Source organism: Chrysemys picta, chromosome 3, assembly GCF_011386835.1.
Source record: "Chrysemys picta bellii isolate R12L10 chromosome 3, ASM1138683v2, whole genome shotgun sequence".
NCBI classification, from domain to species: domain Eukaryota; kingdom Metazoa; phylum Chordata; order Testudines; family Emydidae; genus Chrysemys; species Chrysemys picta.
The window spans coordinates 109,591,776-109,617,400 of NC_088793.1; the positions used below are offsets into that span (position 1 = coordinate 109,591,776).

At 42.8% G+C, this 25,625-nt stretch overlaps 1 protein-coding gene across 7 annotated transcripts in view; it reads left to right on the plus strand.

Annotated features, from left to right (window-relative positions):
• Positions 1-25,625, plus strand: part of UTRN (utrophin) — a 568,432-nt gene that overhangs the window by 97,833 nt on the left and 444,974 nt on the right. For all 7 annotated transcript variants that reach the window (XM_065588781.1, XM_042848216.2, XM_065588777.1 and 4 more), the window contains 2 exons: positions 21,353-21,445; positions 22,210-22,287. In XM_065588781.1, coding sequence (XP_065444853.1) covers positions 21,353-21,445; positions 22,210-22,287 — 171 coding nt within the window. The remainder of the gene's footprint in view (positions 1-21,352; positions 21,446-22,209; positions 22,288-25,625) is intronic.

A 25,625-nucleotide genomic window follows, 5' to 3' on the forward strand; every position in this document is an offset into this window, starting at 1 on the left:
CTCTCTGCAGCTCGCTCTACCCTCCCCCCCCCCCATTTCACATGGGGACTTGCTTGTTACCTGATTCCGCCACCCCTTACCTCTTCGCTGTTTGCTATGTACTTCCCCTGCCCTGCTTGGTCTTTCCTGCTTTTTTGCTGTTCGTTTGCGTACCTCCCCTGTCCTGCCCAGTGCCCTCTTTGCTTTCTCTTTGCCTGCCTCCCCTGGCCCTCCTGGGCCCACCTTGTTTGTTTACCTGCCTTCCTTAGCTCGCCCAAGCCACAGCTTTTGATGTTTGTCCCCTACCCAGATCCCTTCTGCTTACTGTTTTGTCTCCTGCCCTGCCTGGCCCTGTTTGCCCCATGTACTTGCGCACTTTCTGCACTTTCATTTCACCCCCCTTCACTGCTGCCTCTCTCCTGAAGGAGCTGGTGCTCCCCCACACACTGCCTGTTGTGCCCCATACCCTCCTTTCTTTATTTTGTTAACCCTTCCTGTTTTGTTTGTGCTCTCCCACATCCTACATTGCCTAGTGGGGAGGAGCGGTCAGCCTCTATTTTCCTTACCCCCATGCTTCCCTTTATTTCTTTCTCTCCCCAGATGTTCCCATCATCTGACTTTGAAGGTGGACTCTGAGCAGGCATGTGCGAGTCGACCTCTCTAGCAGCTTTGCCTTGGGTGGGGTGGGGGGCTGAGGGAGAGGGACCCCTGATCTTTGTTGCCCCACCTTGGCTATCTCAGGGTGGATAAAAATCAATGATTTAAAATAAAAAAATAAAAAAATTGGATTTTTTTAATTTAAATTGGATTTTTTTGATTTAAATGCTTTTTTACCTCAAAAAGCATTTTATCAAAATAATCGATCTAAAGATTGTTTTAATTAAGATACATTATAGCTCAAAGATATCTCATCATGGAATAGGGATTATAAATTCTAATTCTATAGTATGAGACGATCCATGTATGTTTAAGAAAAGTTATGTAAATGAGTTCCAATAGTTCATGGATTAGGGACCCAATCTTATGGGGTTCCAGGGGCTTCTGTATAGATTATTTAGGTTAATCTTTCTATCTACCCAATGGGACTCAGTGTTCAGTCTAGAAGATACCATCAGAGATGCTTAGTTTTGCAGTTCTCAAACTGTGGATTTGTGTTTCCAGAGATAACATGCTTGTTAACAGCAAAAATGTTTTTAAATAAATAATATATAGAGGTGAGAAATAACAGACAACCCTATTGTCCCTCTGCAAATTTGTGTACACAGAGTCAATCCCTTACCTCTCTCTAAAAGTGCATGGTTTCAAAAAGTTTAATGAATAGAAGATTGTTGGGGGCAGAATAGATCTGGACAAGGAGAAGTCTGGAGCTAAATGTGAGAAGGGAGGGTCAGGCAGTAGAAACAAAAGTGAAACTGTTTGAGCAGCATATTCCAGAATGCACTTTTATGTAGAAATCCGTGATTAATTCGAGTCTTCCTGATTAGTGATTTAAATCAAATCCATGGTGCTTTCTCCCCTATCTGCCCCTGTGGCAACCACCACTACCACCATTTCTGATACCATCAGCACTGCCACTGGGCAGTGGCAGCAGCAGCAGGCAGAAGAAGGGATAGTACTGCCAAAACTCCCGTTGCCATCAAGGGAGCCCCCATAGCTGGCAGAAAGAGCCAGGGCAGGAAAAAGGGCAAGAACCCCGCCCAAAAGGCTCCTTCCGTGGTGGCAGCCACTACTGCCGCAGCCCCGCCATTGGTTGCGTCTCCCTGTCCCCCTGCCATCTCACCCGCCAGCTCTAGGGGCATTGGCTACTCAGCACCCAGGGCCAACGCGCAGGTGGCTGTGGTTTCACCTGCCGTCCCAATGCCATCTGCTGTGGTCCCCGCACCTGCTACTGCTGCCACCCACCGTGACCAGGAAGCATGGCTTCTCTTCTGCCGGCAAGTCCCCATTCAGTTACTGGCGGCGGTGCATGGGGAGCTTGGAACTTCCTTCCTGGTTCCCAACTAGGATGCCCAGTTGAGTCCACTTCTCATCAGGGAAAGCCTGCTGGGCTTTGGGGCATGTCTGGAGGGTTGCTGGCCTTGCCTCCGCTGGCAAGCCTACCTGCCCAGTTCCCTCTCCTCCACCAGCACCAGCTGACAGTCTTGCTTGGGTGCCGGGGATGGTCACATCCAGCCGAGCAGACAGATCCCGCTGCTGATAAAAGCCACTGGGGGTGTCTGTAGAAGAGGAGGCTGCTGTGACATCTGGGGCCTATCTCAGGGGAAGAACAGCCCTGTCTCTGTTGCCCATCTTCACCCCCTTCCCCCTCAGTCCTGATCCCATTGCCCCCTGGACCCAACCCCACTGGCTAGCCCTCCATCAACACCACGGAGGACTGCGTACTGATTACCGGGGGGAAGCACCTGTAACCAGGGGGAAAGCCTCAGCAAATCGTGGGCCCAGCATCTCTCCCTCCTCGAAGTAGGCGTCCTGTAAAAGGCACAAATGGGGACTGCTGCTAGGGCTGCTTCTGCACTCCTTGAGAAAGTCCAGTGGGTGGAGCTGGCTGAGCAGCCTCTGGCAGCAGGGGGGTTTGGTCCTGCCCCCTCACAGAGTCCCTTACGAAGGAGGCCTGAGAGGGAGCCCACCCACTTTTCTGCCATCTGTCCCTTCTGCTGGTGCCAAGGTGGAATGCTGATGGGGAGGAGACCCCTTATGGCAGGTGGGGGCCTCTGAGCGATCTTGCAAGAGATTAAGGCCCTGGGTTTGAACCCTGTAGGTGGGGAAGGGGGATAGATTTTCACATGCATAGCAAAAGGCACATCCTGGATGCAAAGGTAGTCGTCTTGGCAAATTTCAAGTTCCTGCTCCAAAGCATAGGGATGTTACAGCTTCTAAAAGAGAATGTTTCCAGAATTGTTTAACATGGATGACACACATTTTCCTTAGTCTTGTTCTCAGAAATGGCAGAAATATTCAACCTGAGACAGACACAGAATTCAGCTCAAATGGTCAAAGTTTGGCTAAGTTATAAGTAACTGAATCCCCATGTTCTTACAATCAGAAGTGGCGGGCAGCTGTAATAGGTGGTGCTATCAGCCTTGCCTATAATAACGTTATCAACTATTATTATTTTTATATATTTGTATTAACACCCAGTTGTTTTAAACACTGAAAAAACATACACAAATTAGTCCCTCTCCTAAAGAGCTGTTTATATGCTAAAGTATTTTGCTGAATTGGGGTTATTAGAGAGGGACTGTTTAGATCCCAGTTTTGTGAGATTATTCCCTTGTGTATGCATCTTAAAATCACACTGGCCTTTTAAATTTTTTTCTGCCATACTTATCAGACATTAATTTTGTTTTGCGACTGAAAAGTCACGTGAAATCTTCTTTCTGCAGCCACTTCTAGATCTCTTTCAGCATTACTGCTTTGTGGTTTTCTCCCTTTGTTTTACCACACAACAAACCCTGGGCCCCTTACCTTTTTGACATTTTGCCAAATGCACTGCAGCGTCTTGGCAAGTCTGATAAATCTGTGTAATTATGTTGCCTGGGCCTGCTGTTGTCTACAATTTCACATTATTTGGGGATTCTCCAGGCCAAAGACATTGCAAAAGGGATTACCTGTGTCTGATTCAGGGAGATCATGGAATGTGCAGTGTATGGATCAGGCGAAAATAGAGATCATAATGATGTTAAGTCATGTTGGCTGTCCAAGGAAATATCATCCAAGATATCTGTAGTACTTCCTCAAGTTTAATTTTTGAGTGGCTCAAGTGAAGAAGCTTCTTTCATTTCATTTGTAGAATATTCTATAACCTAATTATTGTTGTTATTGCAGTAGGAAACATTTTTCAAAATTCAGTCTAGATTTTCCTTTGCTAAATTGCATTCCATTTACCCTGAAAGGTGTAACCTGGCCCAGCAAGATAGCTAGAACCTGGCAGATTGGTGGAATATCAGCATCAATTTGGGGACAGAACATTTCTTGTATTGGCATAAACAGTATTTATCTATCTGAACTGATCTAAACCTTTGAAAACATTTGGGTTCAGTGTTTGGGTCTGTTCTTATTTCTTCTACTACTTTTACCTACTTCTTAACAGAGCTCAGAATAGTGTTCTAATCTGATTTTTTTGTAACGTAATGCTGATATGTAAACATATCCTAATTTTTAATTTTAATATGTTGTATGGTATAGTTTGAAACTAAATGGCATTTGGCATAAAAGTAATATGAATCAATTGGTTTGCCTCTAAGTTAGGAGCTAGAAATGAAAGCAATAGTCTGCCCATTCAATATGCTTTTAATATGTTTAATTTTGAACTGAAATATTCTCACCTAGTTAAGGAAAAAAAATCAAAAGAATAGAGATTCAAAATGTAGGTGGTGTAGCAAGTTGTAGACGGTGTAGGGAGGAGGGGTTTAGATTTATTAGGAACTGGGGAAACTTTTGGGAAAGGGGAGCCTATACAGGAAGCATGGGCTTCACCTAAGCCGAAATGGAACCAGATTGCTGGCACTTAGTTTAAAAACTGATCTATGACCTTTTTAATGTTAAGGGCCAGGGGAAAGCCGACAGGTCGGAGGAGCACATGGTTCGGACCTACATCCCTCAGGGGAGGATCTATTAATAGAGAATCTCTATGTCCTAGTGAGGATGAGAAGATGGAAAATGATAAAATACAAGCAGGGTCTGATCAGAAACAGTCCAAATAAAGAATCCCATTCAATTGTATAATGGCAGACAGCTAAAAGGAGACAAGTTTTGAAAGTGCTTATATACCAATGCTAGAAGCCCAAATAATAAAATGGGTGAACTAGAGTGCCTCGTATTAAACGAGGATATTGACATAATAGGCATCACAGAAACTTGGTGGAATGAGGATAATCAATGGGATATATTGTGTACCCTGGTATTACTGTATCGGAAGGACAGAACAGGTCATGTTGGTGGGGGAGTGGCATTATATGTGAAAGAAAGCGTAGAATCAAATGAAGTAAAAATCGTTAATGACTCAAACTGTACCATAGAATCTCTAGGGATAGAGATTCCGTGCTCTAATAATAAGAATATAGCAGTAGGGATATATTACCGACCACCTGACCAGGATGGTGATAGTGACTGTGAAATGCTCAGGGAGATTAGAGAGGCTATTAAAATAAAAAACTCAACAATAATAATAATTTGGGAGTTCAATTGTCCCCATATTGACTGAATACATGTCACCCAAGGGCAGGATGCAGCGATAGTTACTTGACACCTTAAATGACTTCTTGGAGCAGCTGGTCCTGGAACCCACCAGAGGAGAGGCAATTCTTGATTTAGTCTTAAGTGGAGCACAGGATCTGGTCCAAGAGGTGGATATAGCTGGACTGCTTGGTAATAGTGACCATAATATAATTAAATTTAATATCCCCATGGCAGGAAAAACACCACAGCGGCCCAACGCTGTAGCATTTAATTTCAGAAAGGGCAACTACACAAAAATGAGGAGGTTAGTTAAACAGAAATTAAAGGGTAGAATACCAAAAGTGAAATCTCTGCAAGCTGCGTGGAAACTTTTTAAAGACACCATAATAGAGGCTCAACTTAAATGTATACACCATATTAAAAAACATAGTAAGAGAACCAAAAAAGAGCCACGGTGGCTAAACAACAAAGTAAAAGAAGCAGTGAGAGGCAAAAAGGCATCCTTTTAAAAAGTGGAAGTTAAGTCCTAGTGAGGAAAATAGAATGGAGCATAAACTCTGGCAAATGAAGTGTAAAAATAGAATTAGGGAGGCCAAAAAAAAATTTGAGGAACAATTAGCCAAAGACTGAAAAAGTAATAGCAAAAATTTTTTTTAAGTACATCAGAAGCAGGAAGCCTGCTAAGCAACCAGTGGGGCCACTGAACGATCGAGGTGCTAAAGGAGCACTCAAGGACAATAAGGCCATTGTGGAGAAATTAAATTAATTCTTTGCATCAGTCTTCATGGTTGAGGATGTGAGGGAGATTCCTAAACCTGAGCCATTCTTTTTAGGTGAAACTTCTGAGGAACTGTCTCAGATTGAAGTGTCATTAGAGGAGGTTTTGGGACAAATTGATAAAGTAAACAGTAATAAGTCACCAGGTCCAGATGGTTTTCACCCAAGAGTTCTGAAGGAACTCAAATGTGAAATTGCAGAACTACTAACTCATCTGTAACCTATCATTTAAATCAGCTTCTGTACCAGATGACTAGACAATAGTTAATGAGATGCCAATTTTTAAAAAGGGCTCCAAGGGTGATCTTGACAATTACAGGCCTATAAGCCTGACTTCAGTACTGGGCAAACTGGTTGAAACTATAATAAAGAACAATATTGTCAGACACATAGACGAACATAATTTGTTGAGGAAGAGTCAGCATGGTTTTAGTAAAGGGAAATCATGCCTCACCGATCTACTAGAATGCTTTGAGGGGGTCAACAAGCATGTGGACCAAGGAGATCCAGTGGATATAGTGTACTTACATTTTCAGAAAGCCTTTGACAAGGTCCCTCACCAAAGGCTCTTATGCAATGTAACGTGCCACGGAAGAGGGAAGGTATGCTCATGGATTGGTAACTGGTTAAAAGATGGGAAACAAAGGGTAGGTTTTCAGAATGGAGAGAGGTAAATAGTGGTGTCCCCCAGGAGTCTGTTCTGGGACCAGTCCTATTCAACATATTCATAAATGATCTGGAAAAAGGGGTAACCAAGGAGGCGGCAAAACTTGCAGATGATACAAAATTACTAAAGATAGTTAAGACCCAGGCAGACTGCGAAGAGCTACAAAAGGATCTCTCAAAACTGGGTGACAGGGTAACAAAATGGCAGATGAAATTCAGTGTTGATAAATGCAAAGTAACACATATTGGAAAGCATAATCCCAACTATACATATAAAATGATGGGGTCTAAATTAGCTCTTACCACTCAAGAAAGAAATCTTGAGTCATTGTGGATAGTTCTCTGAAAACATCCACTCAGTGTGCAGCAGCAGTCAAAAAAGCGAACAGAATGCTGGGAATAATTAAGAAAGGGATAGATAATAGGACAGAAAATATCATATTGCCTCTATATAAATTCATGGTACGCCCACATCTTGAATACTGTGTGCCGATGTGGTCGCCCATCTCAAGAAAGATGTATTGGAATTGGAAAAGCTTCGGAAAAGGGCAGCAAAAATTATTAGAGGTATGGAACGGCTTTCGTATGAGGAGAGATTGATAAGACTGGGACTTTTTAGCTTGGAAAAGAGACAGCTAAGGTGAGATATGATAGAGATCTATAAAATCATGACTGGTGTAGAGAAAGTAGATAAGGAAGTGGTGTTTGCTACTTCTCATAACACAAGAAGTAGAGGTCACCAAATGAAATGAATAGTTTAAAACAAATAAAAGGAAGTATTTCTTCACACAACGCACAGTCAACCTGTGGAACTCCTTGCCAGAGGATGTTGTGAAGGCCAAGACCATAACAGGATTAAAAAAAGAACTAGATAAATTCAGGGAGGATAGGTCCATTAATGGCTATTAGCCAGGATGGGCAGGAATGGTGTCTCTAGTCTGTTTGCCAGAAGCTGGGAAAGAGCAACGGGATGGATCACTTGATGATTATCTGTTCTCTTCATTCCCTCTGGGGAACCTGGTACTGGCCACTGTTGGAAGACAAGATACTGGGCTAGATGGACCTGTGGTCTGACCTAGGAGGGCCGTTCTTATGTACTCTTTAAAAATCCAGTTCAAGAGGATGAAGAAAGGAAGGGTCTTTGTCCGTAGCATACATGCACGAATCCAGGCAAGAAAAATGAGCAAGAATTAATAGGTTTCAGAGTAGCAGCCATGTTAGTCTGTATCCGCAAAAAGAACAGGAGTACTTGTGGCACCTTAGAGACTAACAAATTTATTAGAGCATAAGCTTTCGTGGATTGCAGCCCACTCTTTATCACTTTCAGTGGGACCAGGCTCGGTAAATTTGCAGGTGTCCAGATAAATCATCGATTTTCTGATGCAACATGTTTGTCTTACCTGCTTGTTAGGTCTGAGGTTTGCTTTCATATTTTGTTTGCTTTTTTTTTTCTTTTCAACATACAGAACACTAGAAACACTATTGACAGTGAGTACAGTGGTGGTATCTTTATCTTTTATGAGTGGTGGTCGCTATTGAATTCCACTCAGTTATGCATGCGCACCATGCGTCCAGAGATGGCGAATTTGAAAAGTGTCCGTTGGTCCACGCATGCGCCCTGGCTCATCTTGTGCCTTTGTCCAAGGGGATGAAGGGCAAGGTAGACTGGCTGCCTCTCCAGTTCCTTCTCACTGCTGTATAGTTTGGGTTGGAACCTTTAGTGTCCACAACTTTTGGTTTCGCTCTACAAAATAAGAATGATCTAGTTTGTAAATAGTTTTAGCAGTTTTAATAGTTTTAAAGTTCAGTGTTCTTCTCAAAACTGCATGCTTCAGCAGAGAAATGAAGACTCCATTCCCTCAGTGTTCGACAGGCCATCTTGGCCTTGAACTGCAGAGAACAAAATCAATTAAGAAATCCCTGAGACTATTCATCACTGTAGTGCAAAGAGTGAGAGGGCACATCATCTCTACCCAGAGAATCTCCAAATGGATCTGGGGCTTCATTCCACTCTATCAGCAAGCGATCTGTAAAGCAGCCACATGGCACTTTGTTTGTATGTTTCCAAGACACTATGCCCTGGTGCAGGACTCTTCTGCTGATGCCTCCTTTGGGATGGTGATACTCCACCTACCATCTATATCGGGGTGGCTAAACTTACTGACTCTCTGAGCCGCATACGATAATTTTCAGCAGTTCGAGAGCTGGGCACGTAACCCAGAGCTTGGGGGCTTTAGCCTCACTCCTGCTGGAGCCCCAAGCCCGGGCAGCTGCTTCTTACAGGGCAGAAGCCCCAAGACCCTCTTCTCTGCAGGGCAGAAGCCCCTAGCCCGACTGTCCTGCTTCAGGGCAGAAGCCCTGAGCTCCCCCCCACCTAAGTGTGGTAGGTGAAGAATGGAGTGGCAGTGTATGAGGCTCCATGAGCTACATTTTAATTGTAAGAGTTGCATGCGGCTTACAAGCCGCAGTTTGGCCACCCTGATCATAGAATCATAGGGTTGGAAGGGACCTCAGGAGGTCATCTAGTCCAACCCCCTGCTCAAAGCAGGACCAATTCCCAACTAAATCATCCCAGCCAGGGCTTTGTCAAGCCTGACCTTAAAAACTCCAAAGGAAGGAGATTCCACCACCTCCCTAGGTAACCCATTCCAGTGCTTCACCACCCTCCTAGTGAAAAAGTTTCTCCTAATATCCAACCTAAACCTCCCCCACTACAACTTGAGACCATTACTCCTTGTTCTGTCATCAGGTACCACTTTGGAACCCCCTTTCAGGTAGTTGAAAGCAGCTATCAAATCCCCCCTCATTCTTCTCTTCTGCAGACTAAACAATCCCAGTTCCCTCAGCCTCTCCTCATAAATCATGTGCTCCAGCCCTCTAATCATTTTTGTTGCCCTCCGCTGGACTCTTGCCAATTTTTCCACACCTCTGGGCACAGTACTCCAGATGAGGCCTCACCAGTGTCGAATAGAGGGGAACGATCACGTCCCTCAATCTGCTGGCAATGCCCCTTCTTATACAGCCCAAAATGCCGTTAGCCTTCTTGGCAACAAGAGCACACTGTTGACTCATATCCAGCTTCTCGTCCACTATAACTCCTAGGTCCTTTTCTGCAGAACTGCTTCCTAGCCATTTGGTCCCTAGTCTGTAACAGTGCATGGGATTCTTCCGTCCTAAGTGCAGGACTCTGCACTTGTCCTTGTTGAACCTCATCAGGTTTCTTTTGGCCCAATCCTCTAATTTGTCTAGGTCCCTCTGTATCCTATCCCTACCCTCCAGCGTATCTACCACTCCTCCCAGTTTAGTATCATCTGCAAACTTGCTGAGAGTGCAGTCCACGCCATCCTCCAGATCATTAATGAAGATATTGAACAAAAGCAGCCCCAGGACCAACTCTTGGGGCACTCTGCTTGAAACCGGCTGCCAATTAGACATGGAGCTGTTGATCACTACCCGTTGAGCCCAACGATCTAGCCACCTTTCTATCCACCTTATAGTCCATTCATCCAGCCCATACTTCTTTAACTTGGTGGCAAGAATACTGTGGGAGACCGTATCAAAAGCTTTGCTAAAGTCAAGGAATAACACATCCACTGCTTTCCCCTCATCCCCGATCTATATCTTCACACCCTCTTCCTACTTAGGTACTACTTGTCAGTGGAATACAATAGGGAAGATCACTCAAAGAAGAAGGGGCGGTAATTGGAGGCTCTCCGAAATGTGAGATCCTTATCTGTATTCCACTGCCTGCCTTCTTCCCCTTCCGCTTTGGATCTTACCTGATTCGTGGTACAGAAGGAACTGTTGAGAGGTGGTTGGTCTGCTCCCACCCTTTATTCCCTCGGACTGAGGCATGAGGTGAGCCAGTGTGCACACGTGGGCCAACTGACGCTACTTTCAACTTCTCCAGCTCCAGATGCATGGTGCGCATGCGTAACCCTCAGTGAAATACAAATAGGGATCACACATCTTGTAGAACCTCCAATTACAGGTTAAGTAACCTCCCTATTTCAGTTCTACAAATAGTTTAACTTGTATCTGTCATCTATATCTTGTTTAATTAAACTTTTCACTATAGCTCAATGATAAATCTTCTTGCTTTTCTTTTCACCTGTCTTCTGGAGACTTAGTTGGTTATTTGGTTGTTTTATTTTTTTAAAAATCATCAGCATTAATGTTTAATTCTATTTAGTTGATTTTTGGTAAGAAGATCAGAAGATTTTGGCTGCTGGCAATGAGTTGCCAGTTCCACAAAGGGCTTATCTATATTTAACAGGGGACTTAAGCATGGGCATATATCCTTTTAAAGAGAATAAGACTTAAGCATATGCTTAAATGAATCACATGCATACATACTTTGCTAAATTGGGTCCTGAAAAATGTATTCTGTTTTTGTTCATGTATGTTGGGCCCTATTGTCCATTCGTATATTTGGAGGACTAATAGAAAGGAGAAAAGTTCTTTTTCCTATCTTAAAAATATTTCTGTAAATTAAAGTTGTGGTCTAAACTTAGAAATTGGGAAGCTGCAACAGATTTTATTTGTTGACGCAATAGTTTACGTTGTACAATGACCTTTTCACTTTCTGAACTGTTTCCCACATCAAGTTCCCATGTACTGGGCCCATGATTTGGCATCGGGCATGATCAAGTTATCTTTGCTTTTTATTTGGTGCCTATATTATTGAGGAGTGCAACTAAATTACAAAGTTCATTAGCATAAACTCTTTGGGAAAAATATAAAGTTAAAACATAATAAATAGTTTGTGTTCTAGTTTCTTAAATTAACTACATTGATCTCTTTCCCCCTGATTTAACCTCCATGCCTCCAAGACTAGAGTTGACACATGGCCATAATTTCATGGGAATGTCCCAATTTTGACTTAACTACTTAGCATCTTATAGGGTGCTCAAACTTGACAATATTGCAGGTTAAAAAATCCCCAACCTTTTCACAATGTAACTTAGGATATCTGGGAAAATGACTAAATGACTGGTCTTTGTGAGGCTGTAGATGACCTAATGCTTATTATAGTTCTTGCCAGCACTGCTTTAAACAGTGGAACCTGTTTTGAGTCTCCTCCACATTGCTAGTGGAGAATTATACCTTTGCTTTTCTAGCACATACCATTTCCCTGGTGCCCCCTAAGGTGCATCAGTGTGAAGCTGACAAGGATCATGACTTTTTCATTCTGTTGCTGCTATTCTTGCTAATGTTTCTGTAAGTGTAGGATTTTAATAGAGGCTGGATTTCTGCAGGCCTCCTTACCCCCCAGGTTGGCACACTCTTACTAAAATAGTTTTATTACAAGCTATCCTCAATTCATGTAATGAGAGAGAGAGAGCATGTTAAGTTCTCTGCTACAAGTAATTCTGCTAAAAGTGACCAGGCACTACTTATCCAATATATTACAATGGCTTTTGTTTACAGATTTTTATGATTCTGGGTTGATTTTATTTATAAACTGACATGCATTACAAGTAAAACACAGAGTGCAAACAGTTGAGGTTGTAAAAACAGAATAAATTGCACAGTGCCTGTAACATAAAATAAACTAAGCAAGAACCAAGAAAAAGGAAATCTCTTAATGAGAATTCGTGAACCTTCTTATTTCATCATAATTGAATTTGAAATATTTCTCTATTAGTAATTAATGGAAACTTAAGGATATTTAATTGCAAAATACAACAAAAGTCCCTTGTTCTAATAAAACTGCACAGATTTGCAAGCTAACAGTAGAAGCTTATGGGTGTAAGTGGATTATCTGAGAGCTGTTAGTAGTATAAAATGACTTAACTTTCAGTGGGCCAGATCTTATTTTATATCCTATAAATTTCAGGGGTGAGGAACACTTAGCATAGCTCCACACTGATCTAATGGTGCAACACCCTCCTTTTGAAAATTCAACCCATTTGCACAACAAGTAATCCTAGATACACTGAAGGAAATTTGATTAACTATCTGACACTGACCCACATCCGCTCTGGCTGGTGAATGATGGCCAAGAGCATCTGGGCTTGCTGCTCACAGAGAGAGAGGGCTTCTTTTAAAGACTGCTACCTACTTCCCTCCTCTAAACAGGGAACAGTCTCACTGGTATGCATGAAACTGATGCTTGAGGTAACTGACCTTGCAATTACTGACTTGTGTCCAGTCACTCAGTTCTAAGATGGTAATTGAGAAACTAGTTAAAAGTTGTCTCAAGCTACATGTGTTCTCAGCTAACCTGGCTGTATGTCATATGGCTCAAAACAATGAGTGGTGCTTCTTTATATGATTAACTAGCAAACTTCCATCCTTGTTCTGCTCTACTTCTCTGTAGCACTTAACGCTGGCCATAACTGTGAAGTTCTGCTCAGAAACCTGGCAGGAGTAAACACAGCATGGTGGTTCTGCTCCTTATTGATGAATAGTACCCAGGGCGTTTGTGGTAGGCAGCAGCACCTTTGCTTGTGGAGCTCTACTCTGTAGAGTTCTGCAAAGCTTCATTCTTTCCCTGTATTTTTCAGCATCTATCTCTAAACCAGCAATGCATGTTTTGAAATGCAGGAAAGAGATAGCTGGGTATCTCTTATTACTGTTGCAGCTCCTGAGTGAGATCAACTCCTACATGAAAAGTAGATGCCTAATCTGAGGCAAGATGGCAATGATGCTTGTGCTTAAAGGGAACATTTTTTAAAAATCAGCCAATAAAACATCACCTTTAAGAGAGTGTGTCTGAACCACCATTCTCCAAGTGTTTTGTAGCCTAGGAAAAAAACCTGCTGAATTTTAGATACCCAGAGAGCAACAGCACCCAAAATGACTTCCAGCTTTCCAAGAGACTTTGGCCTATGGTGTCAGAGGTAAAATGAGTCCATGACGTATGCATTTACGACCTCCAGGTTTGACCAATGTGCTATATCTTAAAATGCAGCTAGTGACTGTAAAGCAAACTCCACCTGATGAAGCGTGCAGCCCGCAACTTGTCTGCTGAACAGCACACTTCAATCAGAACACATCCTTCCGGTGCTTCCATCACTTCACTGGCTGCCCGTTGAGTATCCGATCAGGTTTAGAAACCATGGGGTGAAATTCTGGGGAGAGCTACAAGGAGGCACAGCATCAAACTTGCAGCCTGAGGGAGTGGGATTAAGGTGGCACTGATGTGAAATTATTATAGTACAGTTAAGATAGTAAATGTCCATTCTTGTTCGTTAAAGTAGGGATAAAAGAAATATCTAGGTCAGTTTTTGGGTCTCTGATCTAGAGCAGAATAAATGTTTTAAGATGTTCCACTGTAGTAGTGATGAATCCGGTAGCAATATCTGATAGGATAGATGTAATCAATGGGACTTCTCACTAGGCCATATTCCAGACTGGTTTTGTCTTTTATTTCAGTCAACAGAGAGAACTTGAATGGTTCAGAGATGTAACATGAGAAGGGGAAATGTGTGTCAATTAAATGTTTTCAGCACATTGAGTCTAAATTTTCATATTTCATTAGTGTTTTTGGTTGCCTCAATTTTTGGATGCTTAAACTGACACCTTAAAGTAAAATATCGGGACACATTGGGGCTCTGTCAGCCCTGCTCCCACTCTTCTGGGGTCCCACTCCCCCCCCCCCCCCCCCGCCTGCTGCTGGCTTGCTATGTCCCTGCCTGCCTGCCGCTCGCGTCCTCACTCTCCTGCCACGCCGCCCCCCGCAAGGAGACAATACAAGTGATTAATGATGGTCCCTTGAATGGATTTTGGGGCAGGCCCATAGAGAGTCCTGGCTTCCCCTTAATACACCCTTCCCTTCCCCTTCCCCTTCCCCTTAGCCATGTCCCCTCTTGGTGTCCTTGAGCTGTGCACGGATTTGAGCAGGCTATATTGCTGGGGTGGCCAAACTTACTGACCTCCAAGCTGCATATGACAATCTTCAGAAACTTGAGAGACGGGGCATGCCTGTCGGGGTTTCAGCAGGTGTGCCCCATGGGGTAGAAGCCCCAAGACCCTCCTCCCTGATGGGCAGAAGCCCCTACCCCACCACCCTGCTGCAAGACTAAGGTCCTGAGCACCACCCTGAGTCTGGTAGGTGGAGAATGGGGGAGAGGAGCTGTTGGGGGCTCTGAGAGCTACGCTTTAATTTTAAACAGCCACAGGTGGCTTGCGAGCCACAGTTTGGCCACCTCTGTTATATTGTTTCCAAATCATGGTATACTCTGGGAACCTAATCATGGTGGCAGGTTACTACCCAAGGGAAGATTGTGTATCAGGATTTGGCCCTAAATATCTCGAGTCAGTTGCACAAGCCAAACCCACAGAGCAAATCCCTACTGCTGACAGTCACACCCCAGTCTGTGCCCAGAGGTCTGGCAGTGTGTTAGAAATATTTACCTTCACTGGGGAGGACTTTCTAGGAGTCGGTAAGGACCCCTCCACTTGTAACTTCTGAGCTCACCTCTTCAGTGTGGTGATTTGTCTTTCATCACAAACCCCGCGCTCTGCCTAGGCTGGGGAATCAACTAGAGCAGTGGTTCCCAAACTGGGGTTCGTGAAATGTTACAGGGGGTTCTTGGGGAAAAATTCCCTAATGACGGACAGAGCTGTCCCTACGGACCCCAGGCAGCCCAGAGCCCCTGAACTTCTAAGAGCTAAGCAGATCAAAGCAAGCATATCTATCACACTCAGGAGATTTAAACTTCAAGACTCCTTATAAGAAATGGACAGAGAGGTGGATGTATTTTGCTATTTTTAAAATTAAATAGGCAGCTAGTATTGTTTTAAAAATTATTATGAAGAACAAGTTTAAGCTTTGTTGTAACGTGCATTGTTTGCCTGGACTGCTCAGTACCTGAATGGTTGTGTAGGAGGAACTCTTTGAGTTGGCTTCTTAAATACCTTCCTGCTGTTTCACATCTGATACTCCTTGATGAAACATAGGAGCCTTGTTGTATAACGGGCTTATTCAAAGTGATACAAGCTACAAAAGTGAGATCTTGGAAGCGTGTTGCTGTTTTCATAATGTAATAAAATACTGTAATGATAAATAATAATAAATAGTGTAATAAGCATGTCAAAAACAAATTTCATATTTCCAAGATCACTGCTTTTACAGTTTATACTCAGGTAAAGGAGAAAATCCCTAGAAATGTTCACTTTTAGGAGGGGGTTCGTGAGACTAGACATTTTAGTGAAAAGGGTTCACAGGTTGTTAAAGTTTGGGAACCACTGAACTAGAGGCTAAGGCAGCATTCACCCCTGAAACTTCAGATTCTACCCTCGTTTACACCAGTGCACAACGGGAGTGACTCCACTGAGGCCAGGGCAGTAACTGAAGCACCCTTGGAGCCCTCCCTCTGGAATAGAGCATTCAAAAGGAGACAGCAGGAGTTTGCTTGTCAGTTGTGAGTATGGAGTCTCCTGTTGCAGTAAAATAATTCTAGGGAAGGGGCTGATTTCTGAAAACTCTGTCTCCCTTTAGAGCAGCCCCGTGTGCCCAGAGAGGCAGCGTCTGGATTCCCATTGGAGGAGTTGAGGTCACGCGATTTGTGCGCCTTAGGAATGGCTGGGGTCGGGGAGTTGGGACTAGCAGCAAGGCTGCTGTGTGCGGGGCACTCGCACTGTGCTGAGTCAGGTGCACTCTCCCCCTTCCCCCCCCCCCCGCCCCCCAGGTGCAGCCTCTGCTTGCCAGTGTGGGTAAGTGGCCTGGGCAGCAGCTTGCGGCTTGCCCTGGGTGGAATAAGCACATGTAGGGCTGCAGCAGCAGCCTCTGCAGCCCTGCCCCCGGTGTGGTTGGGCGCCTCTTCTTCCAGGCTCCGCAGTGAGTTAGGTGGGCCGGTCTGCGTATGCCCTGCCAGTAGGGATGCAGCTATTACCTCTGTGGGGCATCTTCCTCCCCCTCTTCCCCCCCCCAGTGCAAAAACAGTGGGGGAAAGAAAAGCTTGGAGACCGCTTCTGGCAGCCACCCTCATTGAACATGGAGCCACATCTCATTTCAGAGCCAGCAGTTCTAGCCCTTCCACTGCATCCACGGAGCCAGCCCCTGCCTGGCTCTGGGTGTGAGCTGCCCTGCCCAGCCCTTCTTAGGGGCACCCCGAGCGCAGAGGCGTCCCACTCCAGGGCTGTCACTCAGCCCTGGGTGGTGAGAGCCATTGGAACGCTCCAGCCTGGGGGCTGGGCCACGGGTCAGCAGCCTGGGGGCTGGGCCACGGGTCAGCAGCCTGGGGGCTGGGCCACGGGTCAGCAGCCTGGGGGCTGGGCCACGGGTCAGCAGCCTGGGGGCTGGGCCACGGGTCAGCAGCCTGGGGGCTGGGCCACGGGTCAGCAGCCTGGGGGCTGGGCCACGGGTCAGCAGCCGGGGGGCTGGGCCACGGGTCAGCAGCCGGGGGGCTGGGCCACGGGTCAGCAGCCCTCCGGGCTCAATTGGCTGGGGTGGGTTTTCCTCTCTGTTGTCGCCACAGAGTGAGTCTTCCTGATGGCAGAGCTTTCTGGGGGTGCTGCCCCCACCCCTTAAAATAAATGGGGGACTTCAGTTCACTTTGGATCGGATCCCAAAGCTTGTTTGCCAAGAGCTGGTTTGAATCTGGCGCAGTGCTAAGCCTGGTCACAAAGAGCTGACAGGTGACAGCTGAATTGAAGTTCGACTTTTGTTACCAGCCTCAAGGAAAGGCATGCCTTTCCCGTGTCTCCAGCTCTGCTCAGCGATAGCCAGGAGTCAGGACTCTGGGGGTATGCTGGGTGGCGGGGAGGGAGACCCCCCGCCAGCCTCCTCATCCCCACACCTGCCTGCTCCTTGCCTCCTCATTCCTTTGCCAGCCCCTCCAGCCCCACACCTGCCATGAGACCCCCATGCCCCGTCTGTCTCCTCACACCCTCTGCCCCGCCTGCCTGCCACTCGCCTCCTCACCCCGTACCTGCCGCTGGCTTGCCGCTCGCCTCCTCACCTGACTGTGGGAACAAACGGCATGCTGAGTGTACTTTGATTGGGACGCTGGACAAAGGGTTAAAATTTGGGACGTCTGGTCACCCTAAATTTAGTAGCTGAATCTACTCATTTTTGTCTCTTAAGTAGCTTTCAAATGATAGTGTCCCTTTAAAACTTCTCATCTGATTCTGTTATTTGGTGAGTAACCATTTTTCATTTTATAACCTGTTAAATTTGTTTCTTCTGGTCTCCTTTTCCTCCTTTCATTTTCTCTCACTTCCTGGCTGATGGCCTGATGTGTTTGCCCTTGCCTCTTGCTTCAGGTCCTGATATAATTTGTCTGATTGTCACTTTAATAGTGTTTAGTACCTCAGTTTTGATCAGATCTCTTCAGTGATAAAATGACTGTTTTGTGGGATATCAGTAGACATTGGGCCGCCATTGCTTCGCCCTTGTGTAGTTACTTACACCCGAGAAAAGTGAATATAAAATACACCAGTTCAGAATGGTAAGATTGCAGATTTTTTTTTTTAGTCCTGATCTGAAGTCTATTGAAGTAATTTAATTGGGAGACAGTTATTCCATCGATTTCCTCGGGCTTTGTATCTGGCCATTAACATATTGCCATAAAAATAACATTTATGTAGTCTTTCCTACAAGGATCCAAAGTGCTCAGCAAAATTTACAAAATAGTGAATTATATCAGAAACTTGGACCTATGACTATATATTTTGGGGGAAAAAAGGAAAAAATAATTCCCAAGGCATATTGGATGGCAACCTAACAAAGTAATTAAAACCTTTATTATTTTATAATCTGACCCTAACTCTCATCCCAGTACTGTGCATTGTTTTCTCTGGAAGTTTTCTACAAAACATAGAGTTTTAACATTGCTTTATCTGTCTGTTTGTTTTGAGGATAATGAATGCTGTAATAAAGTAGAAATGAGTAGTTTAAATTTCAGAAATAATCTAAAGCTCTTTTGATGGCTGTTTAAACTGGCAGAAGAAAATGTTGCTCTGATGCCAGTGAAATAAAACCATTCTCTTGAGAAAGCAGATCAAAACTTTTTCCAGCAGTACAGTACATGGAATGTTACTTGTAGATTGAACATATCATGACCTGCACAACAAAATGTCTCAGAGCAGGAACTCATCAGGTTTATTTTCTTAAAATGAGAAATAAAACACCCAAGTGGAAAAAATCAGATGGTATATGTCCCAAACCTCCTAAATGTAATATAGCACAGTGAAGATCTTTTTATCCTCTCCAACAAAACTGCTACAATCCCACAGGAGAGACAGAAAAGTTGCTTGTGGTCTATTTATCAAAATCCATGTCAGGATATTTGATATTGGTATTTCAGTCTCTGCACATTTTATAGATCTCTGTGAATCTCTGTGTTTGGTAGGCACTAATATGAAGAGGAATGCATATTCTTGGGTGATGCACACATAGCTCAAGCCTATAACTGTGGACACAAAATAGAATACTTGTTCTCCTTTCTGTAAGACATTTGGCAAGGTTGTAGGAAACTTTTATCAGTGCATCAAACTAACGACAACAGATTCCTGAGGGAAATAAATCCCCGACTTTTGGAATATGAACTTCCCTACTCTCTTCCTTTCCCCATGGCCACAAAACTGGCACCTTAGGTTCTGCCGTTTAGCACCTGGGCAGGGGTAGACTCTGTAGTAGCCCTAGCCCAACCATTTAGACACATCAGCAGGTACTTGCTTTTATACTGAGGACTTGGGACTTCCTAAAAATAGTCAAGCTTCCTTTGGCCCCTCATGGTCAGGTGACTCGTGCACCTTAATTGCTATGACCCCATCACCTATCCCTTGATCCAATCCCAAATTAAGTTGGCTTGCATGCTGGTATTTGTGAGAGAGGTAATTTGTGATGGCTCAGCTGCTCCCATGGCATACCACATTGTGTGGGAGTACCCAAGAAATTCCAGCTTCTCCTTTCTCCCATTCTGCCATCCCAGGCCAGGTTTTAAGATTGGGGTTGAACTGTAGGATATCTACATCACCTGAAAAGCATATGCAAATAGTGTGCATATGGGCTGTTCTTACCATGCTTGGAAGGGTATTGTTACACTTATTAAATAGTGATATGTAATGTTCCTGCTCATAAACTCTTTGTGCACTCTATCTCATAATTACTCTGTTTGGCATTAGAGTCTGTCAATTGCATTGCTCTCTCTGTCCTAGACTTGTGTGTACATATACACTCTCTACACGCTTTTTTATAGATTGTGACAGTAATTGACTGGTAACCCTTCTGCCAGAAAAGTTTATTGCATTAATTTAATGTCAGAAACCTTGGATGGTTGCTACTTTATTCTTAAAAAATTGTGCGGTGTCAGTTACATGAGGATCCTTACCATTTTTGTTCAGATGGTTTCAGTTAAAACTGGGGGCTGCAATTTGATTCCAATTATGCTGATGTAAATGAGATCACAATGTGGTTCAGTGACTGAAATAGCTTAACTTTGATTCTATATTAATTCTTTTAATAGTATCCGACCTTTCTGGCAGCTGTTGCTCTAACTAAGGTTTTAAGTTTTGAAACCAAAAGGTAGCTTTGAAACAATAAACATTATTAAAAAAAAAAAAAAGGCTGCATTGGGTCACATGGAAATAATCCCATTTTGCAATTGTGTTGATGTTACAAAATGTGAGTTCTGCTTTTTCTGGTTTAATATATTAGCAGATCTCTGCCATTCTTGTCTCTTTATAAAACTGTCATTAAAGAAAGAGGAGCTAGGATAGTGAAGGTTGTAATAGCACTACTACTTGACCTAACTGTGTAAATTGACCAGTTTTGCTTTCTGAAAAAGAGTGCCATATAATTAAGGGGATAGTGTAGTGAAATTCTGAAATGCTATGGACATTAGGAACCTTTTGGAATTATTTTGTTCTCCAGTCTGGCACTCAACTGCGTATCACACAGCCAGTAGATGACTGTAACCCACTAATCTGGCCACTGGCTGCCTGTGTTTTTTCCAGTCCCATTTCCATAGAATCTGAGATTGGATCCATGGATAATAAGACTAAAGGAAGGTATAGGAAAAGTTTGATATTACCATGCTGCTATGTAACTTACACCAATTATGGGCCCATTTCAATAGAAATGGTTACTGGGAGTCTGTAGTTGAGCTTGGGCAATTCTGTTCCTGAACTTTTTTCCATGAAAATGAATACATGGCTGGGGAAAATAAGGGAGCAGTTTCAAAATATTAATGGAAATCTCAATTTCTGCGTGTTCTAGTCCACTAATCTGGACAGAAGTGGTGGTGTTCCTTCCTAAGGACTCAATTCAAAGCCCATTGAAGACAACAGTAAGACTCCCAGTGACTTCAGTGAGCTTTAGATCAGCCCCAGAATGAAAAGCATCACCACGCAGAGAATTTAGCCAAGAATCTTGTTGAGAATCTGTTTCACTCTCTCTTTAACGTGTCCATAATCTTGGTTCTGCTGTAGGTATAGCCAGAACAGAACATTCCTTCTCAAAGAAATCGCCAAAAGTATAGCATGTGTCCCTTTGCCCCTCTGCCCCCCCGGCACATTGAAGCACCTACATTAAAGTTAGGAGGAGCTGGAGGTGCTCTGAGAGTATTGATATTAGGCTGTTGTTGATTTACAGTGAAGGAGAAAGCAAAAAGGTAAGGAAAGAATTTTCATCTGTGGAGGATGGTCACAACTCAGAATTGTGGGACTCTTCTTTTTTTCCTTTATTACAATAACCATGAATTGAAAATACGATGCAAAATTAAAATTTCTCTAATTTTAAAGAGGCTTTTGTTGCTGAAATAAACCCTCATTTTGTTTCCATTTTATTTTTTTCCTGTAGAGTCGGAAGCCACCAATTAAGGATATGTTCACAGAGCTCAAGGATGGAAGGAAGCTCTTGGATCTTCTAGAAGGGCTCACAGGAAATCCATTGGTAAGAAAAGTATTAATTAGTGATTGTAAAGGAAGCTAATCATCTGACCTCTGCTTGCTAAATACAGACACCCCCCCACATGTAGTGCATGTAACTTTGGGCCTGATCTAAAGCCCATTGACGTTGTAAGGCATCACAAAAGGGAGAGTCTTTCATGCTTTCATACCCATTTGTGGCACTACACGTTAAGCTTTATGATCGTGCAATTGGATCCTCGCACCAGTAGCCCCACAGGCCTTGAATTTTAAGTTCTCTCTGCCCCTACCCAAAGTAGGGTGTGAAAAAAAAGAGGAAGTGCAGCCTATCCCCAGTGCTTAAGGCCTCATTTGTCTTCTGGGTGCCAAAACAACAAATTGCCTCTTGTTCCTTTCCAGGAGCCAATAACCCCAGCTGCTCTGTCAAACTTCCAAAAGGTTCACCTTTCCCCTTGGGAACTTCCACAAGGCAGTTACGTTGCCACTACAAAACTCTGCAGCACACTGAAAATTTAAAAATTGTGAAGTTTGTGTAAAATAAATTTGAAACAGTCTGAAACTGAGGTTTGTTTCAACATATAAGAAATATTGTATTGAGTGTTACTCTTTTACATAGTTAATTCAGTAAAAAAACCTCTTTAATTTCTGTAGTTTTCCTTGTTTTTGTGTTTTTCTTTATAAAAATATTATAAAATGACAAATTTCCTGTTTTTCTTTGTTTGTTTTGTTTTCAACTGTCGTCAAGTGTTTTGACATGAACAAAATGTAACTTTGTATTTTTATTTTTAGCCCAAAGAACGTGGTTCCACAAGAGTACATGCCCTAAATAATGTCAACAGAGTACTGCAAGTTTTACATCAGAACAGTGTAAGCTTATATTGTTACTTACAATATTTTTTGAGGTCAGTTTGGTTTACTAAGTCTTCTAAGATAAGTGGCTTGGAATTGCAGATCATAAACCTACTGCACACAGCAAATAAAAATGCCAGCAGACAGTGAAAACTATGAGCAATTCATGTGGTCAGTGTTTTCAACTGTCTCAGGTTCTTGTGAAATAATTAAATGCAAGCAATATGTTACCAAAATGATATAGTTTTGGATGAGATTTTGATGAAGAGTAACTGAATGCTTTGGTTATAGGCATTTGTTCTCTGCGTGGGTTAATCTGTTTGGCATTTTCACCTCTCGTTATTTGCCACTTGTAAGTCACTATCACTTCTAGTCGATGTATGTTATTAAATAATACTGATTTAATCTAATATAGTTTCTTAAATGCACTCATGATAGTAGTATTTGAGCACTACTTCACCAGACCTTTGGCATATAAGCCATATATGGCTCCTTTAGAAATCTCTATGATTCAGCCAGTAGAAGTGTTCTGAAGAGTAGTTTGATCAGTCCTCAATTGGTCTAATGCCATCAGGCCTTAGAAAGAACACATGGTAGATATTAAAAATACAATATATTTAAATTTAAGCATATGCTTGAATGTTCGTGGGATTGGAGCCTTTGATTGTTAATTCTCTGGAGCAGGGAGTATGTTTCTATAATTTGTGCAGTTCCTAGCACAGTTCGGCTCTGCTCTTTTCATTGCTGCAATACATACAGTACTTTTAGATAGTAATTTTAGAAAACATCTGTTAAAACATTTGTTGCAAAACTTCCTAATTCAACAAACCAAAGGATAAATAGAAGGCTCCTCAGATGAAGATGCAGCAGGAATCTATATATATATTCCTTTAGGGCAGAGATTCTCAGGCTTGAGGGAGGTGTCAAACTTTTGGGGGTGGGGGAGGGGAGCACAGCAAGCCTTCCAGTAAATCAGTACTTACAGTAAAAAGGGTAGAGGAGGGCAAGTGCCAAGTCGCAATGCCACTCATGATGAAGGGGTGTATAGGCCAAATTTGAGTGAGTGGCATTGTGACCTTATTCGTGGGGTTGCAGTACCACTCACTCACATTTGGTCTGGAGGGTCAAATTTTAGTGGCATTGTGACCCTGTGCACCAGGTTGCAATGCCACCCACTCAGATTTTTTGGGGTGGGGCCTTCAAGTTTACAAAACCCCAAAAACCTCCTAAGTGGGCCTTGATTTGGAAAAGGTTGAGAACCCCTGCTTTAAGGCCTGACCCAAAGTGCCCATTAGGAGTCTTTTCATTGACTACATGAGTTTTGGTTCAGGTCTTTAATGAGTTGTCCCAGGCTTTTAAATCTTCAGTAGCTGATCAAAAATGAACAGTACAGCTTTAAGGAAAAAAGTATATATTTTTTTAAATTTTTGACAACTGTACATTATATTGTAATCTTCTAGTGAAGCAATTGTATTTTTTTTTCACAGAACAGTTTCATAAGCATACTTTTTTTTTCTAATCAGAATTGCTGTTTTGCATGTGGCAGGATTGAAATAATTCAGGAATAATAGTCAGCTTCAGTGTGTTTCACTACAGTGTGTCTGAGTTTATTGTAATTAAGTCCCAGTGTATTTATATACTGCTGATCAAACGATGTTGTGAAACTGCTGTATATTACTGAGCACTTTCCCCTTTTGTATTGCTGGACTAAAATCCTATTACTAGGAAGTGACTTGAAGCAAGCAAGGATTTATTCTTCTCTGACATACTGTGCACACACTTATTTGCTTTTCTAAGGATAAGTAATGAGCCTTTCTAGCCTGCAATTAATTTGGTTTATTTTATGAAAGTAATGGGATTGAGTTAAACTACTGAGTGATTTATTGGTTCTTCCTTGACCTGCCAAGATCTGTAGTTTTGGAAATGTGCAGATAGCATTAGTGTGCTGACTGCTATGAAGATTCTGCACATGGTTTACACCAGGTGCTCAGAAATATTAAGAGTTTTTTAAGATAAAGGAGGAAGGAGTGCTATTGAATGTGATTACTTCCCTTTTACCTGGGAGCTTAGGGGCTATAAAATATCAATAACTTTTGAAAGAATTAGTATTGAGCATTTAAAAAAATATGTTCTAAGGAACAAATATTAGGTGTCAAAATTTACAGTGATTGCTGTGACATCCGTTCACTTATGTGAGCATAATAGTTTAGATTATGATGATAAAAAAGGGCTATTTGAAGATCAGAACATGGAGTGGTTTTCATAAAGTGTAGTTACAGGGTTGGATGTAGGATTTGGTACAGATACAGAGAAGATATAGAAAGAGTGGTCTATAATCTCACAGGTTCCAAAACCATAAGCATTTCTGTTCAGGGCCTTTCCTTCTCCACTCAGATTAAATCACACCTTTTGCAAAATAATTGTCAGCAGACTCACTTGGAGTACTTCCATTATAATGTGTTTGCATCCTACTTTTCTTTCCAGTGTTATGGTTAAATGATCTGTGTTGGTGACTATTTTCTCTCTCTCCCTGTGTAACTTTTGTGAGTCTCGAGGGAGCATATGCCCAGCATTTACAGACTGGGTCATAAGAAGATTCTGTGTGTTTTAATATAGAGATTGGAAGAGGATCCTTTCCCATCCCATTGCCTTCCTCACTGTCTCTCCAAAAACATAAGTTTCTGCTGCTTTAAAATGTGTGTCTACGTGAAAAGTGACTCAGGATTGTGGGGTTCCATGTCTGCCCCAGTGATTCCATGTCAGTTTCATTCTTCTAACAAATAAAAAGATCGGTTGAAAAGGTGACACTCGGCACTAGTTGAATTCAGTGGAGTTGAACCGACAGACTGCAGAATCTTTATTATTGGTGATTATTCAGAGATTGCAAGGACAGAAGGGACTATTTTGATAATTTAGTCTGACCTCCTGTGTAACATAGGCCATAGAGCTTCTCCAAAATAATTCCTAGAACGTATCTTTTAGGAAAACATCCATTCTTGATTTAAAAATTGCCAGTGATGGAGAATCTGTCATGGCCCTTAGTAAATTGTTCCAATGATTAATTACCCCCACCTTTAAAAATGTACACCTTATTTCCATCCTGAATTTGTCTAGCTTCAACTTTCAGCCATTGGATTGGGTTATATCTTTCTCTGGTAGATTGAAGAGCCCATTATCAAATTTGTTTCCCAAATAGGTAGTTATATGCTGTAATCAAATCACCCCTTTAACCTTCTCTTTATTAAGATAAATAGATTGAGCTCCTTGAGTCTGTCACTATAAATCATGTTCTCTAATCCTTTAATCATTGGCATAAATTATATTACCCTCCAGCACATGTCACTTAACTTTAAGTC